At 39.9% G+C, this 17,573-nt stretch overlaps 1 protein-coding gene across 1 annotated transcript in view; it reads left to right on the top strand.

The window, feature by feature from the left end:
* Positions 1-17,216, top strand: part of fgfrl1a (fibroblast growth factor receptor like 1a) — an 80,176-nt gene extending 62,960 nt beyond the window's left edge. The window contains exons 4-8 of the mRNA XM_022199187.2: positions 3,278-3,355; positions 8,164-8,457; positions 11,640-11,812; positions 11,900-12,080; positions 12,730-17,216. Coding sequence (XP_022054879.1) covers positions 3,278-3,355; positions 8,164-8,457; positions 11,640-11,812; positions 11,900-12,080; positions 12,730-13,184 — 1,181 coding nt within the window. The 3' untranslated portion in view covers positions 13,185-17,216. The remainder of the gene's footprint in view (positions 1-3,277; positions 3,356-8,163; positions 8,458-11,639; positions 11,813-11,899; positions 12,081-12,729) is intronic.
* The last annotated feature ends 357 nt before the right edge of the window (positions 17,217-17,573 follow it).

Below are 17,573 nucleotides of genomic sequence, written 5' to 3'. Positions count from 1 at the left end.
CTACGATGTGTGTGTTCAACTTGAAACAAACAGCCAAACGTTACCCCCAACCCTTCACTCGTATAACGGAGCTGAAGAAAGCTGTAAAACTGGCTCCACTGGCACCAACATTTTCTAAAGCCTGGATGTCGAACATGCTGACAGATTGCAGGTTACACACTGGAAGATACATCTACAGTTTCACTAACGAAAGGGCAGGAAGAGTTTAAAAGGTGTCGCATCCAAAACAATATGTATCTATATATATGTAAAGCAATGATGTTTATAGCAGGAGTATTGGGCATGTAGTAGCATAGTGTTAAGTTTGCTATAATTAGCCAGACCACACATATTCAGTACGCTCTCTCTGCTCTCTGAACATCTTTAGATAAAAGCTTCCTCTTCAAGTCAAAGCTGAAGTGATAATGGAGGAGTCAGCAGGCCATCTGTGCAACTTTGTGTGTTTATTGATAGACATTAACTCTGTATTGGTATCAATTGCCTGGTTTCCACTGTCGGGCTTTGTGTATTTTTGGATCAAACAGGGTCCTGATTCTGGTTATTAAGTTATTAGATTAGGTGGGTTTTGGAAACACTGAATTCATATTTGGACTTGTTTGAAAATCGAAAGGACCAACTCCTGCTACATGCTGATTGTTGAATGACACAACAGATATTTTCTGATGTTTTGCCTCTGTCTGTGAACTAATCTAAGCCTAACATCGGGTTATTTTATTCAAATTAGTTTTCACTTGCAATTTGCCAAAAAATAAACCATTTTGTCATAATTTGAGTCTGTAAAAGCAAAATTTTCAGGAAGACTTTGGTTATGCAACTGTAACCAACACTCATGCGACACAAATTATGGGAACTTTCAGCTGAACTGGGCTGAACTGCAGGCTGTGTTTACACGCAGCAGATAAGAAACACTATGGAAACAAATTAGAAACGTAGGTAGCAAGATGTCTGTAGTATGTAGGACACCTAGTGGGTATTTGAAAAACAGGTCGACATGTTGATTGCACATTTTAAAAAGTTTTGTAGTAACACTCAAAGAAATTCAACTATTGTTTTTTTGCTTTTTTAATGTGTGTGGCTTTTTAACTGTGCCATACTGCATTGAAGACATTTTTGAGTTCTCTTGACTTCTAGCCATAGTTGTGCTGTTTCCAATGAGGTGTGTGACTTAATATTGCAGTGAAAAATTAGCCCACAATGAGCAAAAAAAAAATGCTTTTTTCCTCCTGTTCACTAAATCAATATGATGTTTACAGTAAGAAAAAACTCAAATACAAGCTTTACACACCTCTTCTTTGATTTATGTATTTACACTTGAGTGCACACACGTTCGAGCACACAAAGTCAGCATGTCAGTTGATATATGATTTGATTTGGGAAAATACTTTGAAACTGCCGATACGTGGCTGCACTGTGTGGGCAGTAGAAGCGGTTCAGCCTCTGTCTGCAGGAGGTCTGCCAAGAGAGGTTTACAGTCTCGCACACGGCAGGGGGAAGGGTTTGCTTTCTGGTACGAGTGCTAAACCATGTTCCCCCTTTAGGTTAGACCCCCATGGAACTCTGCTTCAAACGCGCTGCCCTTTCTCAGAACTCGCCGTGCATGTGGCAGGAGGGAGGGATGAAGGGAGGGGCTCGAAAGGGAGAAACAGGAGCGAAGTTTGACGGGAATACCGGCACCTCAAGTTACCATTTAGTTAAATAATGCCAGAACACACACACACACCCACACATGCACTGACACACCCATAGGGGAATTCATATCACACATACAGAGGGCCTGCACCACGTGGCCTGCCGGTGTGCTATTAATACCAGCCCTGAGGATGCAAGTCGTGCCTCGTATTTGCATTTCAAATACATCCTTTATTCCATCATCCAAATAGTGATGCTCTAAAGACATTTGGCACCGCATTAAACGCTCGGCGCCTTCAGGTTCTGTTCTAAAATCCTAAAAAGATCGTTATATGTACCGGCATGCACGGTAAACATATCCATTTACAATTACGTGCACACTTGCACGCATACTTTCTGCAGGTGGTCTGAGACTGTTTGGTTCCTTTTTCTTTCCCTCAGTAACTACCATCAGGTTTTGGTTGAAGTCTCAGGTTCAAGCCAAGTTAACCGCATGCATTTTGACAGACCTGATATTAGACTGTACGAGCCCTCCTACCTCCACACCATCCCTTTTAAGGGCCCCTTGGATTGCATTGGCTCCATCTTGAAGTGGTTCGTAGCGTGAAGGTCCAGACAGATGTTTGTATCTTTTTGATAATCAATGTGGGAAGACGTGCTGAGGGATGAAACCTAATACACCAGCGTGAAGGCGATATTATACTGTATTGTGTGATTTAATGTACATAGTGTATATCGATTGAAAAAACATTTTGCAATAATGTTTGAGGACAAAATTTAAGACCGTACTTCCTCCTACACATGAGTTAATCATTTTAGGGTTAAGGGTGGAGGCATGGTTGTTGAATAGCGTTAATTTTATGGCTTTCATCGCCAGTGATTTGCAGCAGCAGGCCTCTGGCACAGTGACACAAATGGACAGACATACTGTATCATATTATTTATCATTTGGTTTTCTGGTTTGACAAGAAATGCGGTTGCTGGTCCGTTGCTGTGCTGTTTAAAATTGCATGGTGGGGTGGGAATCCAGAGGCACAGTGCATTGTGCAGTTATTTCTCTGCATTATTGGTATGACAGAAATCCCCATTCCCAAACTTTCACACATTCAGTTTCAGAGAGCTGTAACTTTATCAGTGTGTCGTCTGACTTAAACCTACTTGTCAGCCGTCTGCACATCATCAGCCTGCTTTTTCAACCGCTCATGCACCTGTTTTTATTTTCATTTTTACTCTTGCAGAACTTCTACCTGAAAACCTTGAAGTTTGAACAGTTTCAGAAACGATAACAGGGATGCTTCTGCAATCCACATTCTACCCCGTAGCAGCCTGCTTCCAATTTGCAGGAATCAAACAAAAGTTTCTTGATTTTTATGTTTAACGAGCAATCATACCTCATGGCCCCATGCTGAAGCAGCTGCATCGTATAAAACAATTATCAGATGCTGACAAAAAGAAAAAGAAAAATTCCCTCCTTTTTCCAACTCATGTTAATCTTTTAGCTTCTGACACTCAGCTTTTTGCACAAAATAATGTTTAACTCCAACAAATAGGTGTAGAAACAATTTTCAATAAAAATTGAGTATGACACGTGAGTATATATTTACAAGTTTACCAATCACTCTTCTTTTCTTTCTCTTTCTCCCATCAGATGACTCCAGTTCAAGAAATGGAGCGGGAGCAGCCACCGGTGACTCTGAGCACACCCCAGAGCTGGCAGGGAAACTGGGTAACCACTCATTACTTCTGATCTCATCACCATATCCATTTGAAAATTAGAAAGAAGCCTTGAAGGGACACTTGAGATATCTGAGACTGTGTAACATTTTAAAAAGTATGGTAGCAGATTGTACAATAAGCACTTTGGAGAAGGTGAGGGTATAAGCCCACACACAGCCACACAACGGGTGGCTGTTTGTGTAAGTAATTGGCTCTGATAGAGTGGAGAGCAATCTATTTGTGTTAGGTGTGATTTGGTGGGACACATTCCTTCCTTCCCCCCCTCCCAAGGCTCCCTGGACCCTCCTGTCACATAGCCTAATTGTTCTTTCTTTGCTTGTTGTCCTTTTATAAAGCTCTTTCTCCTTCTCTTCTCTCTCTTTTGTCTATCAGCAATGTTGATGCACACTTTCTTATACTGCACTCTCGTTTAGTTTCACAAATTTATCTTTGTACTCACTCAAACACACTGATTTTGGTTACACAAGCACACACCGGTATTCACATACATTCTTGTTCTTATGTCTTACAAGGACCTTTTATTGCATGTCATCTACAGTGACGACCATAAATCGTCTTAACCACACTTATCAGCCCAACCATTCAACCATTTCCATAAGACACTGATTCACTTTTCTTTCTACAAGTAAAAAATTGTACTGACACCATTCTTATGTCAGTGTCAGTTTAGCTGAGCAAATAGACATTTATCACCATAAAATGTGTTTTTTCTTTAATGACCTTTTTTTAATTAAAAACCAGGAGACAAAATAGTCTTAAATTTAACCAACTTACTTTCAATCCATCAAGACATACAGGTAAGAATTTCATTGTTAACAAAACATTGAAACACTCATAAATACATTCACATAGTTAAGAATAAATAAATACGCATAAATGAACTGTCCCACGTTGATGCATGTTAAAATAAAGAAAGTAGAATAAGTAAAATTAAATAAGCTTTGCAGAAAACTTCTGCAGAGTAATTCCTCATTTCTTTATCAGTTTTCACTCCTGCTTCTTAGAATAAGTCACAAAGTCCTTATTGTTTGACAAAGTACTGCACATAATTTAACTACAGAATTTAGTCTTTCCGATTATAATAGTTGTTTCTGTCTGTGTGTCAAAGAATAATCTGGTTTTGAAATTACAGTTGATTTCTTCATACTCCTGACATTACATCCCACTTTGGATGTGCAGTAAACATAAAATAATTACTTGGCTTTTCATAGAAATGATAACGACGATGCAGAGTTGTGGTGAAAAGACAACCAAAGTTTACCTCATGTGGGGGGTTGGTGCAACTGTGTGGGACTGTATTTCCGTTAGGCACTAGACATATATTTTTGCATTTTGAAGTCATGCAGTGTCCTACCATCATGGCTCCAGTATCACCAGATTCCAGACATTCTCCTCTAAACAATTATGAAAAGATATCTGTGCTGTTAGTGCTTCATTCTGATATGCAAGTAAGAATGTAAGGATTTCATATTATGCATTTTTTTTCTTTGATGTAAAAGCTAATGTAAAAAAAACTGCAAGTGTTATCACATAGCGTGATGAAAGATCTGGGTAGTCTAGACTATTCTGATAAAAACAAGATACAACATGTATGGGTAGCCCCTATAATGACCGAGATAAGAGCTTAAATGTAGCAAAGTTATCCTGAAAACAGGGTTCATGGGTTTAACTGCCTCTTGGCTCCATATTTACTGCACAGAGGCGGAAATACAATCAATTGTAAAGTCTCGGTGAAATACAGTATAAGGTGTATTAAACACTAACCAAAGTCCAAATCCTGAGCTAAATCTGCACCTTAACTAAAGATAAATGTAATCCTAATTCTTACTATAGCACTGCTCAAATCCTCATCAGAACTACTGGAGTCAAGTCGAGACAAAATTACTTCAGTTTGTAAAAATCTCCACTATCTTAGTATCTAAAATCCGTGCTGGATTTCACAAGGCTGTTTCTCTCACACTCCCTCTCTTCCTCTCGGTCTGTCTCTGGCACACCGTCTGATCAAAGGCAGCCTGTTGGAGGGTCAGCAGTATTTTTACACTGTGAAGTGTGGCGTTGAAGTGGCCCCTGAGACCCAGAACAAGCCTGCCCTTTCGCTCACTCTGGCTCTCACCTTCTCCCCTCTTCCCTCTCTCTGTCACCGCTTTTTCAGTTCGCCCTTGCATCTCCTCTCTCTCTCTGTTTTTCTTTCTTTTGACTTCCTCGCATGCCCCCTCTTTTACCTTTACTTTTTATTGTTTTAACTCAGCCTCTTTCTCTCTCTTTGTTCTCAATTTTTCTGCCATCACTTCAAATTTTATTTGTCTTTTTTTTAGCAATCCGTCAGTCTTTTGTAGGTGCTAACCTTGACATGAACTTCACTTGCCCTTTTTTCCATCTGTTTTTTTTCTTTACTTTTGTTTGATTTGGTTCAGCTTAGGCAGTATAAATCAGTTGATTTCAGTTACACCTTTCTATGTTCCGTCTCCAGGCTTCATCCAGTCCTGTTCAGCTGTGCTTTGCTTTGGCTCCTCTGTTCTCTTTACGTTTAATTTCACCCTAAGCCCATGCATCAACTGAATTTATGTAATTATCAAAGCCAGACCTTAAACTAGGAATCAGTGTCTCATCCACTCTGCTTTCTGTTAGATCTATTGACTCTGTCTGGTCACAGTTCAGCTGTAGTCCAGTAGCTTTTCTCAGACTCAGGGGGCACAAAGCCGCGACTTAAAAGCCTTTCCGGTATGTTTGTTTTGTCATCCTGCCCAGCTTCGGGCCTGTCTGCAGAGAGCTATATTCCACTGAGTAATGCAGCTGAAGTGAAATCTCCAAATTTGAGCTCACAAACCCGTCACGTAACTCTTTCTCCCGTTTGTTTACCCAGAGCTGGAATAATAACTGTGTCCAAAGAAAGAGATGCAACTGCAGTAGTTTCAGGGTGATTTATCGCCCCGGTTGATGGCTATCTGCTGTGGCGAGAACACAAGGGCCATAAAATCAAGCGCTCCTGTGAATGATTTCCTCTCCTCCCTCCCTACTGGATTGTTTTTTCCGTCTTTGCTCACTGATTGTTGTGTTCTTAAAGAGAATATGTGCATGTAAAAAGACTCATGCATTTAGATTGAGCTGGTTTCCAGACTTCTTATTTGTAAGGAGGAATATGTAACTTTGAATGGCTCAGTGAGTTTCGCTATGCATCTGGTGGAGGGCTGTGGATGTTTGAATAGACGTATGGGGTTAACTTGGCATTTTAAGCTTTGTAAGAGAGTATTTGCATGGATTAAAGCATGTTTGGTGTGATGTTAAGTCACTGCTTAGCTTTTGAAGGCTTGTACATTCATGACCCAGTATTTAAAATGATGTCAGAGAGTTATTTTGTGACTTTATACTACTATTACAGCAGAAGAAGCATCTAAATGTGGCATGAGAGAAGCTTGATCAGTGGAAAATAAGGAATTCAGTGTGTCTGTTTGTGCATGTGTTTGTGTGTGTGTGTGTGTCCCAGGTCATGGAAGTGCTTTGTGTCAGGGGGAAGAGGAAGTGATTCAAAAATGTTTCTCAAACAAAACAATTATGGTTTATTACAGTAAATTAGATTGTATATACCAAGAGGCACGCTGCCATTTGTTGTTGTAGCACAACACGGAATTCCTGGTCCGCCCGCGGCAGTGACCTCAGCCTGTGTGTCGCTCCTCACACTGTAAAAAATGTCATTTTTAAGTTATGCATTCGGGCCTTAAGTTTCCTCAAATCTATTTAAATGCTGAGTTTAATCAATTTGTTCCAAATTCCATTTTTCTTGTTCACAAACTTCAAAGAAACATGTTATTGTGTCGTAACGCGTAAAAACAAGGTCTTTTTCATGAGCATATTCATGCCTGGTGTGAAAAAGACTCAGCTGCGTGTAGATGCAGATTATAAGTGACTGAAAAGAAATTGATTTCATGATGCATAATGGAAGGTTATGCACCATTGCAGAATATTTGTAATCACATTAGTTGCTGCAGATGCCTTCATGCACAAACAAGGGCTCAAACAGCCAAACATCCAATTTAGTAACTAGGAAACGCAAACACACAGTTCATGAATCCAAACAAACAGGCGTACGTTGCAAGTGATAATAAGAATTTCTAAAAGTCCCAAAGACCCTTTGGAGAGTACACAGTGCTCCATCTTGTGATAGTTGGTGTTTTGCAGCAGCATAGTTTTACTGCTACAGTTCCAAAAATGTGGAGGAATAGAGATAGAAAATAGGTTAAAAGTAAAATCAAGGCAGTCATCAAAATGCTGAAAGTTTTCCATACTGGTAGCAAGTATAGCTTCTTCTTTTTTGACATGGAAAGCTAATAAATACTGTAACTCAGGAGGCCTGAAACATTTCTGAACCCTCTTTCTGTGTCACAGTCTTTTCAGATAACACGGCTTTGATTGCTCCTTTTGTCTAATAAAAGTGTCACAGAAGAATGTTCAAAATTCCACCTTTTTCCTCAATCTGTTCTCCTTTCAGTGGTCTGAAGAACAGAGGACTGCTTGTAAATATAAACCTGCTCCATAAACCGTTTACCTCTACTAATAACTGTCTGTTCTTTTTTTTTCCATTCCCACCCTTCTTGTTTCCCACCTGCAGCTGAATGTGACGGAGAAAGGAAGTTTCTTCTTGTTATCTACCTCTGCAGTGGCAGTTTTAGTTTAGATTTTTATCCAGAGCAGCATGAAATCAAGCTCCTATATTTGACAAATAGCCAGCACCACAATAATGCTTCTTCAAATACTAGATGTCAACATCATTAGTTCTAATTCTCCTTCTTATGCTTGCAGTTAGTCCACGTTTCACACAGCCAGCAAAGATGAGGAAACGTGTCATCGCTCGCCCAGTAGGCAGCTCTGTGCGCCTGAAGTGCACGGCAAGCGGTAACCCTCGCCCCGACATCATCTGGCTGAAGGACAACAGGCCGCTGATGGACGAGGAAGGTGGAGCAGGAGGAGAAGGGAAGAAGAAGAGGTGGACTCTGAGTCTGAAGAACCTGACGCCGGAGCACAGCGGGAAGTACACCTGTCACGTCTCCAACAGAGCAGGAAAGATCAACGCCACCTACAAAGTGGAAGTCATACGTAAGTGCATTGTAGAGAAACTAGGTCTCAATCTGGACCTTTAGAGGGCTAAGAGTTATCAAACCACAAAAAGGTAATGCTGTGCCACATTTTTAAACTTTGGTACCCACTAGTTGAAATGTCCTGGTTGAGACTTTTCATGGAGGTATTAAAAAAGTTGTAATGTCATCATAAACAAGACTAGGGAAAATAATCACGGGTCTTTTCTCATTGTCGTTATGGGGTGCATTAAAGCAATTCGAACCATATCAAACAGGTTTAATAAAGTAGAGAGACATTATAATTTCGTAATTGCAATGCAAGTATAGAGTTCTATGTGTAATTTTCAGATTTACATTCTCAAATCACTCATTTATTTGCTTGAACAGACATACTTTTAAGCAGGTTGGGATTTTCACTCTTAAACTACAATACCTTAGATGTAATAAGAAAATAAATACTTTAAATTGCATTCAATAGAGTTTGAGTTTCCTCAGAATTCTTCATTGTTCCTTCCAGAATGTTACTAGTCTTTGAAATAACTACTTTTATTAAGAAATGTTGCCTCTGGATGAATTTAAATAAAGGCAAATTTGTTTGTTTGTTTGTTTGTTTTTTTTACTGTAAGTAGAACAGCAATGGACACTTAACTTTTCATTTTCATTATTAGTCAGTGAATCAATTTATTATTTAATTTATATAATGGCATATGAAGTTCCCAGAGTCCAATGTGGCACAACAAATTACTCCTATTGCCTAACAAACAGCCAAAAACCCAAAGAACCTCTATTTATGGTTAGACAAACGAGAAAAATGGTGGCTTGTTTGCCTTTTTTGTGGTCAGCTGATTAAGTCATTTATCCAGTGTGTTCAGTGTTACATTAAAGAGACATAGCATCCTAAATACGTTCTTGTAAAAATGTTTAATATATGTGAAACGTGGCTGCATGCGGTCATTCCGTGCCGTGACGTATCGGACAGAACATTTGTGGAATTATGATGTGTGAGTTGTTGAGCATTCCTGCTCGTATGTGCTGCACCAGCAGGAATGCTTCTCACCCAAACAATAATATACATTATGCTTTACACAGTATGTTTATTATTGTTTTACTGAGAGGCCTGTGTGCCTAAATAGCAGGGTCTGAAATGGGTTTTGTTTCCATTCTGACTCACAATACGATGATTATGTAGAACGTTTAAGATCATATGCTCAAGAGCACCATAATTAACTTTTCAAGCATTTGAATGATTTGTTGGCAGAGAGTCTGCTGCCAGGGAGCAATCTCTTATTCTTGGAAAGGAGTATAGACTTGTTCTTTGATGAGTAAAAGTCTTGAAGTCGTATATCTTAGTCATCAGCAGATTTCTCTTACTACTCTATGTCAAAGTGTTCACCTGTAGTAGCGATAGAAGAGGTAGATACTGTGAAAATCGTGACAGCAGATCTTTTCTTGTTACGTTCACGTCTTTAAGGTTTAGCAGCTGCAGCAAGTTTAAAATAGCTTTTAAAAGCCTTCTCCTAGTGCCATTCAGTGTTCTCCTCCAGTGTTGTCAATAAACATCATTCAAGCAGGCGAGAAATGTTTAGCTGGATTTTCAGTTTGGAAGGCGAGCTGGCGGCAGTTTTAGTCTTAAAAAGGTCGGGTTTTACTGTTGAGCGCACAATGTGTGTTATGATGACCTGTGGGTGTTTTTTGATGTAGCAGGAAGGCTGCAAAAGCTGTTTTGGCACTGAATGATTTAATGTTGAACTAGTTGGTGGAGAGTTGGTGTTGGATTGGTGTGTACGTGTGCGTATGCGTGTGCTCAGCTGTGTGCAAATAAATGTTATAGCTCTGTTGAGAGGCTCAAACTGGCTCTCTTGACTCTCGCTTTACTTGCCACATCTGTTCTACATTAAACTACAGCTGTAGTCTTTCCTGAAAGGCGGCTACACTCTCACACATGCACACACACACAGTCACGCACACACAAATGAGAAGGAAGTAAATCAAACCGCTGCTTGCTTATGTCAAATGTGACTTTTTCTCTATCAGTGGAGATTCAATCTGCTGTCATTCATTCACAGCTGTTGGAAAGAAAACAGGAAAGAAGGAGTCCAGGTCAGAGAGCCAATAAAACATATACAATCGATAAATGGACATACTTGAGTTCCAGTACAGCAGGAACATAAATTAGCCCAGATTTCACACCTTTCTGATCTTTGTAAGTCAGCTGAATGAATTGCGGTAGTGAGCTTCCTTTCCAGTGTATTGTCATGTCTTTACAAACGCAAGGTGTGACTACATAAACATTTTCAAATAGTTAAATGACACCTGAGCAGCAAAGTCTGTAACACTGCGCATGCACTGAAAACAACCAAGAAAGCTGTGAGATATACATGCATTTACAACTTTCCCACATCGCCACCTTAATAAGCAGTTTTCACTTTATAATATCTTTAATTGAACCTGTAATACAGCTAGGGCTGAAATGAGTCGTTGAGTAATTTGATTATTAAAATTCTCTTCCTCAAGCCTTTTATAAAATCTACTCTGTTCTATATAGATATATATGATACAGCGCAGATGTCTGCCTGGACGATTCTTTCTGTTGCACAGTGCGCTCACTTCCTCTTTTGATGCTGTATCGTGCATGCTAAATGCAAAATGGAGACAGACAGACGATTACTCAGTCAATTAATTAATTAATTGCCAGAATAATCAATAGAATGCTCGATTATTGAAATACTTGATAGCTGCATAACTAAATACAGCCTAAGCTTGAGACTAGTAATGTCAATCTGAAAAGAAAAATTTAACCTGTTCAGATTATGTTCCTGTAGCAGATCTGAAAAAGAGGAAAAAAAGAGTGTTATATGTCTCTGCTTTATAAACTGAGAAAGAAATGGGAGCTGAAGGAAAGGGATCTGTATGTGTATCTACAGTAAAGAGGGAGGATGAGATGCTGAATAAAGCCGTTAACATCTTCAGATCATATTTTTACTCTCTGTTCTGACACATTCTTTTTTAGTTTCATTAAGATCACGTAACCTGCAAGAAAAGAGCATATACTCTTCTGTTTTAATGCTGGTTTTTACAAGTTTACAAAATACAATAATCAAAGGATTCATATTTTCTGACTGTATTATTACTACACATTGAATGTATTTTGTCTTTCTGTGTCTATCTGCCTGTTTGACCATTTTGTGTCTCTTATTCCAGAGCGCACCAACTCTAAACCCATCCTGACTGGTACCCACCCCGTCAACACCACGGTGGACTACGGAGGAACCACATCTTTCCAATGTAAAGTTCGCAGTGACGTCAAGCCAGTTATCCAGTGGCTTAAAAGGGTTGAACCTGGAGACGAGAACAAATTTAACTCCACCATAGAGGTACAAGGACCCACTGCCAGATTCCCTCAGACTAATGATGTATTTTAGTATTGAACTGAATTACTCAATAACCTTATGTGTTTTAAGGTGGGAGACCATCGCTTTGTGGTCCTGCCTACAGGGGAGGTTTGGTCGCGTCCTGATGGATCTTACCTCAACAAGCTGCTCATAACCAGAGCCAAGGAGGAAGATGCTGGCATGTACATCTGCCTGGGAGCCAATACTATGGGCTACAGCTTCAGGAGTGCATACCTCACTGTGCTGCCAGGTCAGAGGAAGCAACGGAAGAAAAGTAACATGCAGGGAGAGTTCTCTGTGAATCAAAGTATTTTGAAACTGTGAAGCCCCTCAGCTGTTTAGCTAACCTTGGCCTCTGGGACTTGACAAAGCATACATACAGTATGTCTTGGTAGTGTCACCAGCCACAGGCAAAGGCTTTATTTGAATATTGGGGGAGACACATAAAATAAAAGGATGTTGGGGTAGTCCCTTAGGTAATTTGGTGTTTCGAACACTTCATTTTTTGGGTTATGGTGAATTTTTGTGCACCACTTGGCACCATTTCTGTATCAGTATTTGGTAGAAATGTCACGATTGCGATCCCTTCACATCTTTTACATTCCAGTGGATGATATAAGCCTATAATTCATATTTTATGAAAAAACAGCTGACAAGCAAAGACCCACCTCTGTGTGAAGCATTGTTGCATCTATTAAAGTTATTTTTTACTGGGTTGGATAAATGCCTTTATTCTAAGTATTGAGCGGGATGTCACCAGCTAACACTTTCACCAAACATGTTGATTTACAATGCTGAAATAATAACATACCAAGTAAAGTGTTACTTTAACCTCTAGCTAGAAGATCATGATGTATTTTCAGTTGTTTTAAACAGCTTCCTCTCTCGCTCTATTGCAGATCGGAAGCCTCAACCCAACGCTATCCCCACAGCAACCTCCTCCAGCCTCCCCTGGCCCGTCATTATCGGAATACCTGCGGGTGTCGCCTTCATCTTAGGCACTGCCCTCCTCTGGTTCTGCCAGTCAAAACGCACCTGCTCCTCCTCTTCTTCTTCTTCTTCTTCCTCCTCTTCTTCTTCATCCTCCTCCTCTGCTCTTCCCGCCGCTCAGCGTCTGCCTGTGGCCAATCGCGATCGAGCCTGTCCGACGGTCGCTCCTCAGCCAGCCAACGGGGATAAAGATTGTCTTTCTTACGAGGACTACATCGCCCATCAGCAGCTGCTCCTGTCTCAGGGAGGCACTGGATTGGCTCCAAAGGTCTACCCAAAGATCTACACGGACATTCACACGCACACGCATTCGCACGTGGACGGCAAAGTGCACCAGCACCAGCACATTCACTACCAGTGTTAGCAGCGAGGCAGGCGGCTAGCTTTGGTGTTTCACATTTCTACATGGACATGTTCCTGTGCATAGAGACTCGTACCAGACAGAGCTGATATACAGAGCAAAGAACAAGGAAAGCACATGCAAGAGACCATGCAGATTCACATACAGAAGTTTGGGATCGTGCAACTCTGCTGCAGACACATGCGGTGTGGACTTACTCAAGACATGGACGATGAAGAATGTAAAGAAAGAAAGACTTTATTTTCAGCCAATTTGGATCACTTTAAACCTATGAGAAAAAAAATCCCCAAATATGTTTTAATCTAGTCTTTATTCTATGAAAACTCTTATTTGAAGCTACAATAAACTGTGCAGGTATGAGGTAACTTAAAATAATATATCTGTCTCTACTCTCTTAGTACTTTTTACACAACCACAACCTCCTGTGCAACAGTAGAAATACACTTGGCTTACAAATATAGCTACTTATGTATATAAATGATTATATGGCATTTAGCATGCTACTTCACCCTGGGTAATCTATAGAGAGAAATATAGCTTATGTGTAATGTAACAGCTAAATATCGGAGCGTATCTCAGGCATCAGCCCAACTGAGCCACAGAAAGAAAAAAAAAAAACACAAATCATGGCAAACTCCGCTGTATCCACAACCTCAGCAAGGACAAGAGCCGCTGGTGTTTGCTTCTACCGGGCTGACAGCTGCTCTGATGAATGTCCAGCTGCTATCTCGGTGCTTTGTGAAAAAGAGCAGATGTCAAACTGAGCTACAGTTTGGATCTCCTTCAGTGGATTCATTTTAGCCAAAGCTATGGTGTGATTTTTCAGAACATAGATTGCAGCAGCGATCGCTCCATCTGTTCCTTTTCTGGTTAGTACCGACAGGTCCCGTCATTGAAAGCGCCTTTACTTTCTGGAAACTGGTGGCGTTTTCTGTTTTGCATCACATCCCTTTCCGCCTTTGTTTGATGCTCACTGACTGGAGAAAAAAACAGCACCATGAAGGATATCACTCTGTAGCCAACAGCACAAAGGGATCATCAGCAATGCTTCGATGTACATCGGTGCCTTCAAGAAATGATTTCCAGATTTCATGGATCATTGTTGGATCTTCAGACAGGTCGCAGATTCGTGGTGATCTGTTTCCAGACTTAGAGGGCTCAAAGGAGAAAGAAGTTTGTCTGAAATTGTTCAGGATGAGACTCTTAAGTCCTCAGCTCAACACAATGTGACGTGAGGTGGATTGGAATAGGCTTTGCATGTGCTCTTCTCTCCACACCTGGTTTTGTTACAAAGGAGAAGGCCTCATCTGTTGTCTCTTGTTTCTAAGAAAGGTATTAGGATCCCCTGCAGAGCCCTGAGTCACCCTGTTGAGATAAACGGAAGATGTGAAAAAGTTTAAATGTTGGGATGCATGATGGGATAAAACTGAATCAAACGTCAGTATTTGTCTGAAGTTTAGGGGCAGAAATTTATATTGATCATTATTACAGCACTCAACGACGAGCACGGTGCTGCACAATGCCAATAAGTTAGAATCATTTCTTGATGCATTCAAAAATCTGAATATGCATCATGTATGTTTTGCTTCACTTGTCTCACAATACTTTTATGATCTTGTTGAGAGAGAAATTTCAAATACTGTCATCTACAAATCTGTCTTAAATTTGCGTCTGCGTTTTAGGCCTCGGCCTGTTTGATTCCAGTTTAGTCTAACGGTAATGCTAATCGAAAGCCCACACTCGCACAGTGCAGCTCCACAGGTGTTTCGCTCTTCCTGGCAGTTTGTTTGAATAATGTTTCGGTCACTTTCTTGTAAGTTTAATGGTCAGATAACTAGAGAGTTTGTCATTCTCATTAATACGCTGAGCTTGAGATTTAATCGTCTAATTTAACTGGAAACACCTGGAAACAGGGCCACCAGCTGCTGTTCTAACACAATTAGAACATTGTATAAATGATGCCAGACATTCCTGTTTAGCAAATCAACTAAAGCTCAAGTTAGAAATGCAACATTTTCTAAGTAATGATTTGGAATTGGGAAAATGTTTTATGCCCTTATTTTTTAAAATAGGTACTAAAAGCCAAAATCTAAACATTGTTTTTAAATCTGCAAAATGAGCAGTAGTTTCCTGGATTTTCTCTTTCAACACATACTGACTGTTCTTCTCGTTTTGTTTGTACATTTCTTAGAAGGACTATTTGTCGTTTATCGCTCCGTGTATCAGTGTATTAAAAGCTCTCTGAGGTTCTGGTAGATTTTGAGATGTTTCCTGATACCATCCTGCAATAAAATCTTTCAGCCTTAATAGAACCTCAAAGAAAACCAACTAGTATCCACAGACTTTTGCTTTTTCTCAGGTGTCCGTCTTGTTTCTGTGAATCTGACTGCTACATGCAAACTTTGTAAAATGATATGCGAAGATAAGATTTAGTTGACAGCTGTTTTGCGTTACACATGGCTCGCTGAAAGGCCGCCATGTGTATGGTAGAAACAGCGGGGTGACTCTGCCCACAAATGTTTAAACATAAAAAAGAAAATAAAAGGTTCAGAAATGTATTTCAGTGAAATGTGAAAGAAACCATACACTTGCCATGGATTTGACTATTCGTATTACGTTTCAGCCTGCGCCCCTTTCGTACGGCTCGCTGAACACAACTGTGAGAACTTTACGAGGGTGTGTTTAAACAACCATGTGACAGGAAGTGATATATTGGCATCACCTGGTCACTTCGGTGCTTGTTCTTCAGCATTTATTTTTGCACATAAATCTTTCAACTCAAGAAGGACAATGTACACATACAGTATATTTTTATAGCAAATTCCTATACTCCTGTTTTTATTTTCATGTTATTCTCTGGCATGTTATCTGCTTCCACAGATGGACTAGTAGGTCTGCAGGTCGGAGCTTTAAAGGTGGAGCCAGCAATTCTAATCCAAAGCAGTTTCCATCAAATGCAGTGAACATCTCCTCGTGGTCTGGTTGTTATGTGTGTGCACATACTATATATGTATCAGTAATTGTTCTCCAGAATCACATACTCCACCTTTAAATTCATGCAAATGAAATATTACTCGTTACTTCTTTATTAAGTTATAAGTCCCCTAAAGTTTAATACCTGTGAAGTTCTTTCTGTGATTTTAATCAGTGTGCGGCTGTCCAAAAATCGATTCAGACACTTACTGAAGGCGTCAAAGTCCAAATTAACAGTGTACAATGCACACATTTTAATCATATTGTCTCCTTTGTTCATCCTTCCATCAGGTTTCCCCTCTTACGTCCTGCATAAACCTACTAAATTCAGTCATGGACAGAGAAGAAAGTGTGCTTTTTCTGCTCTGTAAATTGTTGCGTTTAATTAAATGCCTCTCCAGTAGCAGCTTTAACTGCAAAAACATATTTTAAATAGCATTTCTCTTCCTCTCCCTGTCTTTTTTCCTTTAAAACATCTTGCTGGCAAAGTCGACATTGCCAAACAGTAACATTTCATCCAATCACTGGTACTTCAATGATCAGTTTTCACTCTTTCATGTGTCAAAGTTTTATGTGTAAAAGCTAATGGACTGCCAATAGACAGACTGTATATGTGCACTTACCACTAGTATCTAAATGGAGTGGCATTAGTGTTGAAATCATAGGAGCTGTTAGAGGATTTAGAGTGAGAGTGCTTTGGACCATGCAAAAGTTGAGCAACACGTCGGCCCACGAAACATTGTAAATGCTAAATTGAAGAGAGATTGAAAAAGAAAGTATGCCTCTAATTTATTTTCTTTTTGACATGTATATTTTTTCATATAATTGGGCATTATACTGCATGAATGAATTTTGTGTTATAGTCATAATGTAAGCTGTGTAGCAAATACTGCTTTCATGTCATTGTAAGATACTGTATTTATACGTGCTGACAAAATATACGAAATTTTATCGATAATCTTCGTATCGACAATCTTGTACAGTCTATCGTCATTTAGGTTTCAAATTGTGTCCTCCCATTGTAATCATGTTATTGGTGCCATAAAAAAAGTCAAATCTTAAGTGCTGTTGTCTCTGTTCTTCCATCATATCTAATATTCCCGAACTCAAATGCTTCCCAAGAAGGATTTTGATGTCTGTAGATTCTCAGTCATTCAGATCATGGTAATTGTACTTTGAAGAACCTACAAGAGAACTCCAGTTGATTTCTGCTGAAGCTCCTATGATGGATTTTGATCTTTTGCCGTCTGTCTCACAGCATCCATTTGCTGCCACACAGACACAGGCAGGGATTCCAGTTTAGTCGTGTACAATAAATCTCCGTACCATGGGACTGTCTTTAAGTGAACGTCCTTCTCGAAATAGTTGAAGTCCTTCAGTTGTGAGAGCTGCAGCCAGTGTTTGGTCTGTCAGCGTGTC

The sequence above is a fragment of the Acanthochromis polyacanthus genome, chromosome 10 (assembly GCF_021347895.1).
Source record: "Acanthochromis polyacanthus isolate Apoly-LR-REF ecotype Palm Island chromosome 10, KAUST_Apoly_ChrSc, whole genome shotgun sequence".
Classification (NCBI taxonomy): Eukaryota; Metazoa; Chordata; class Actinopteri; family Pomacentridae; genus Acanthochromis; species Acanthochromis polyacanthus.
The sequence above is the reverse complement of the archived record's forward strand: the minus strand, read 5'-3'. Positions and strand labels throughout refer to the sequence as shown.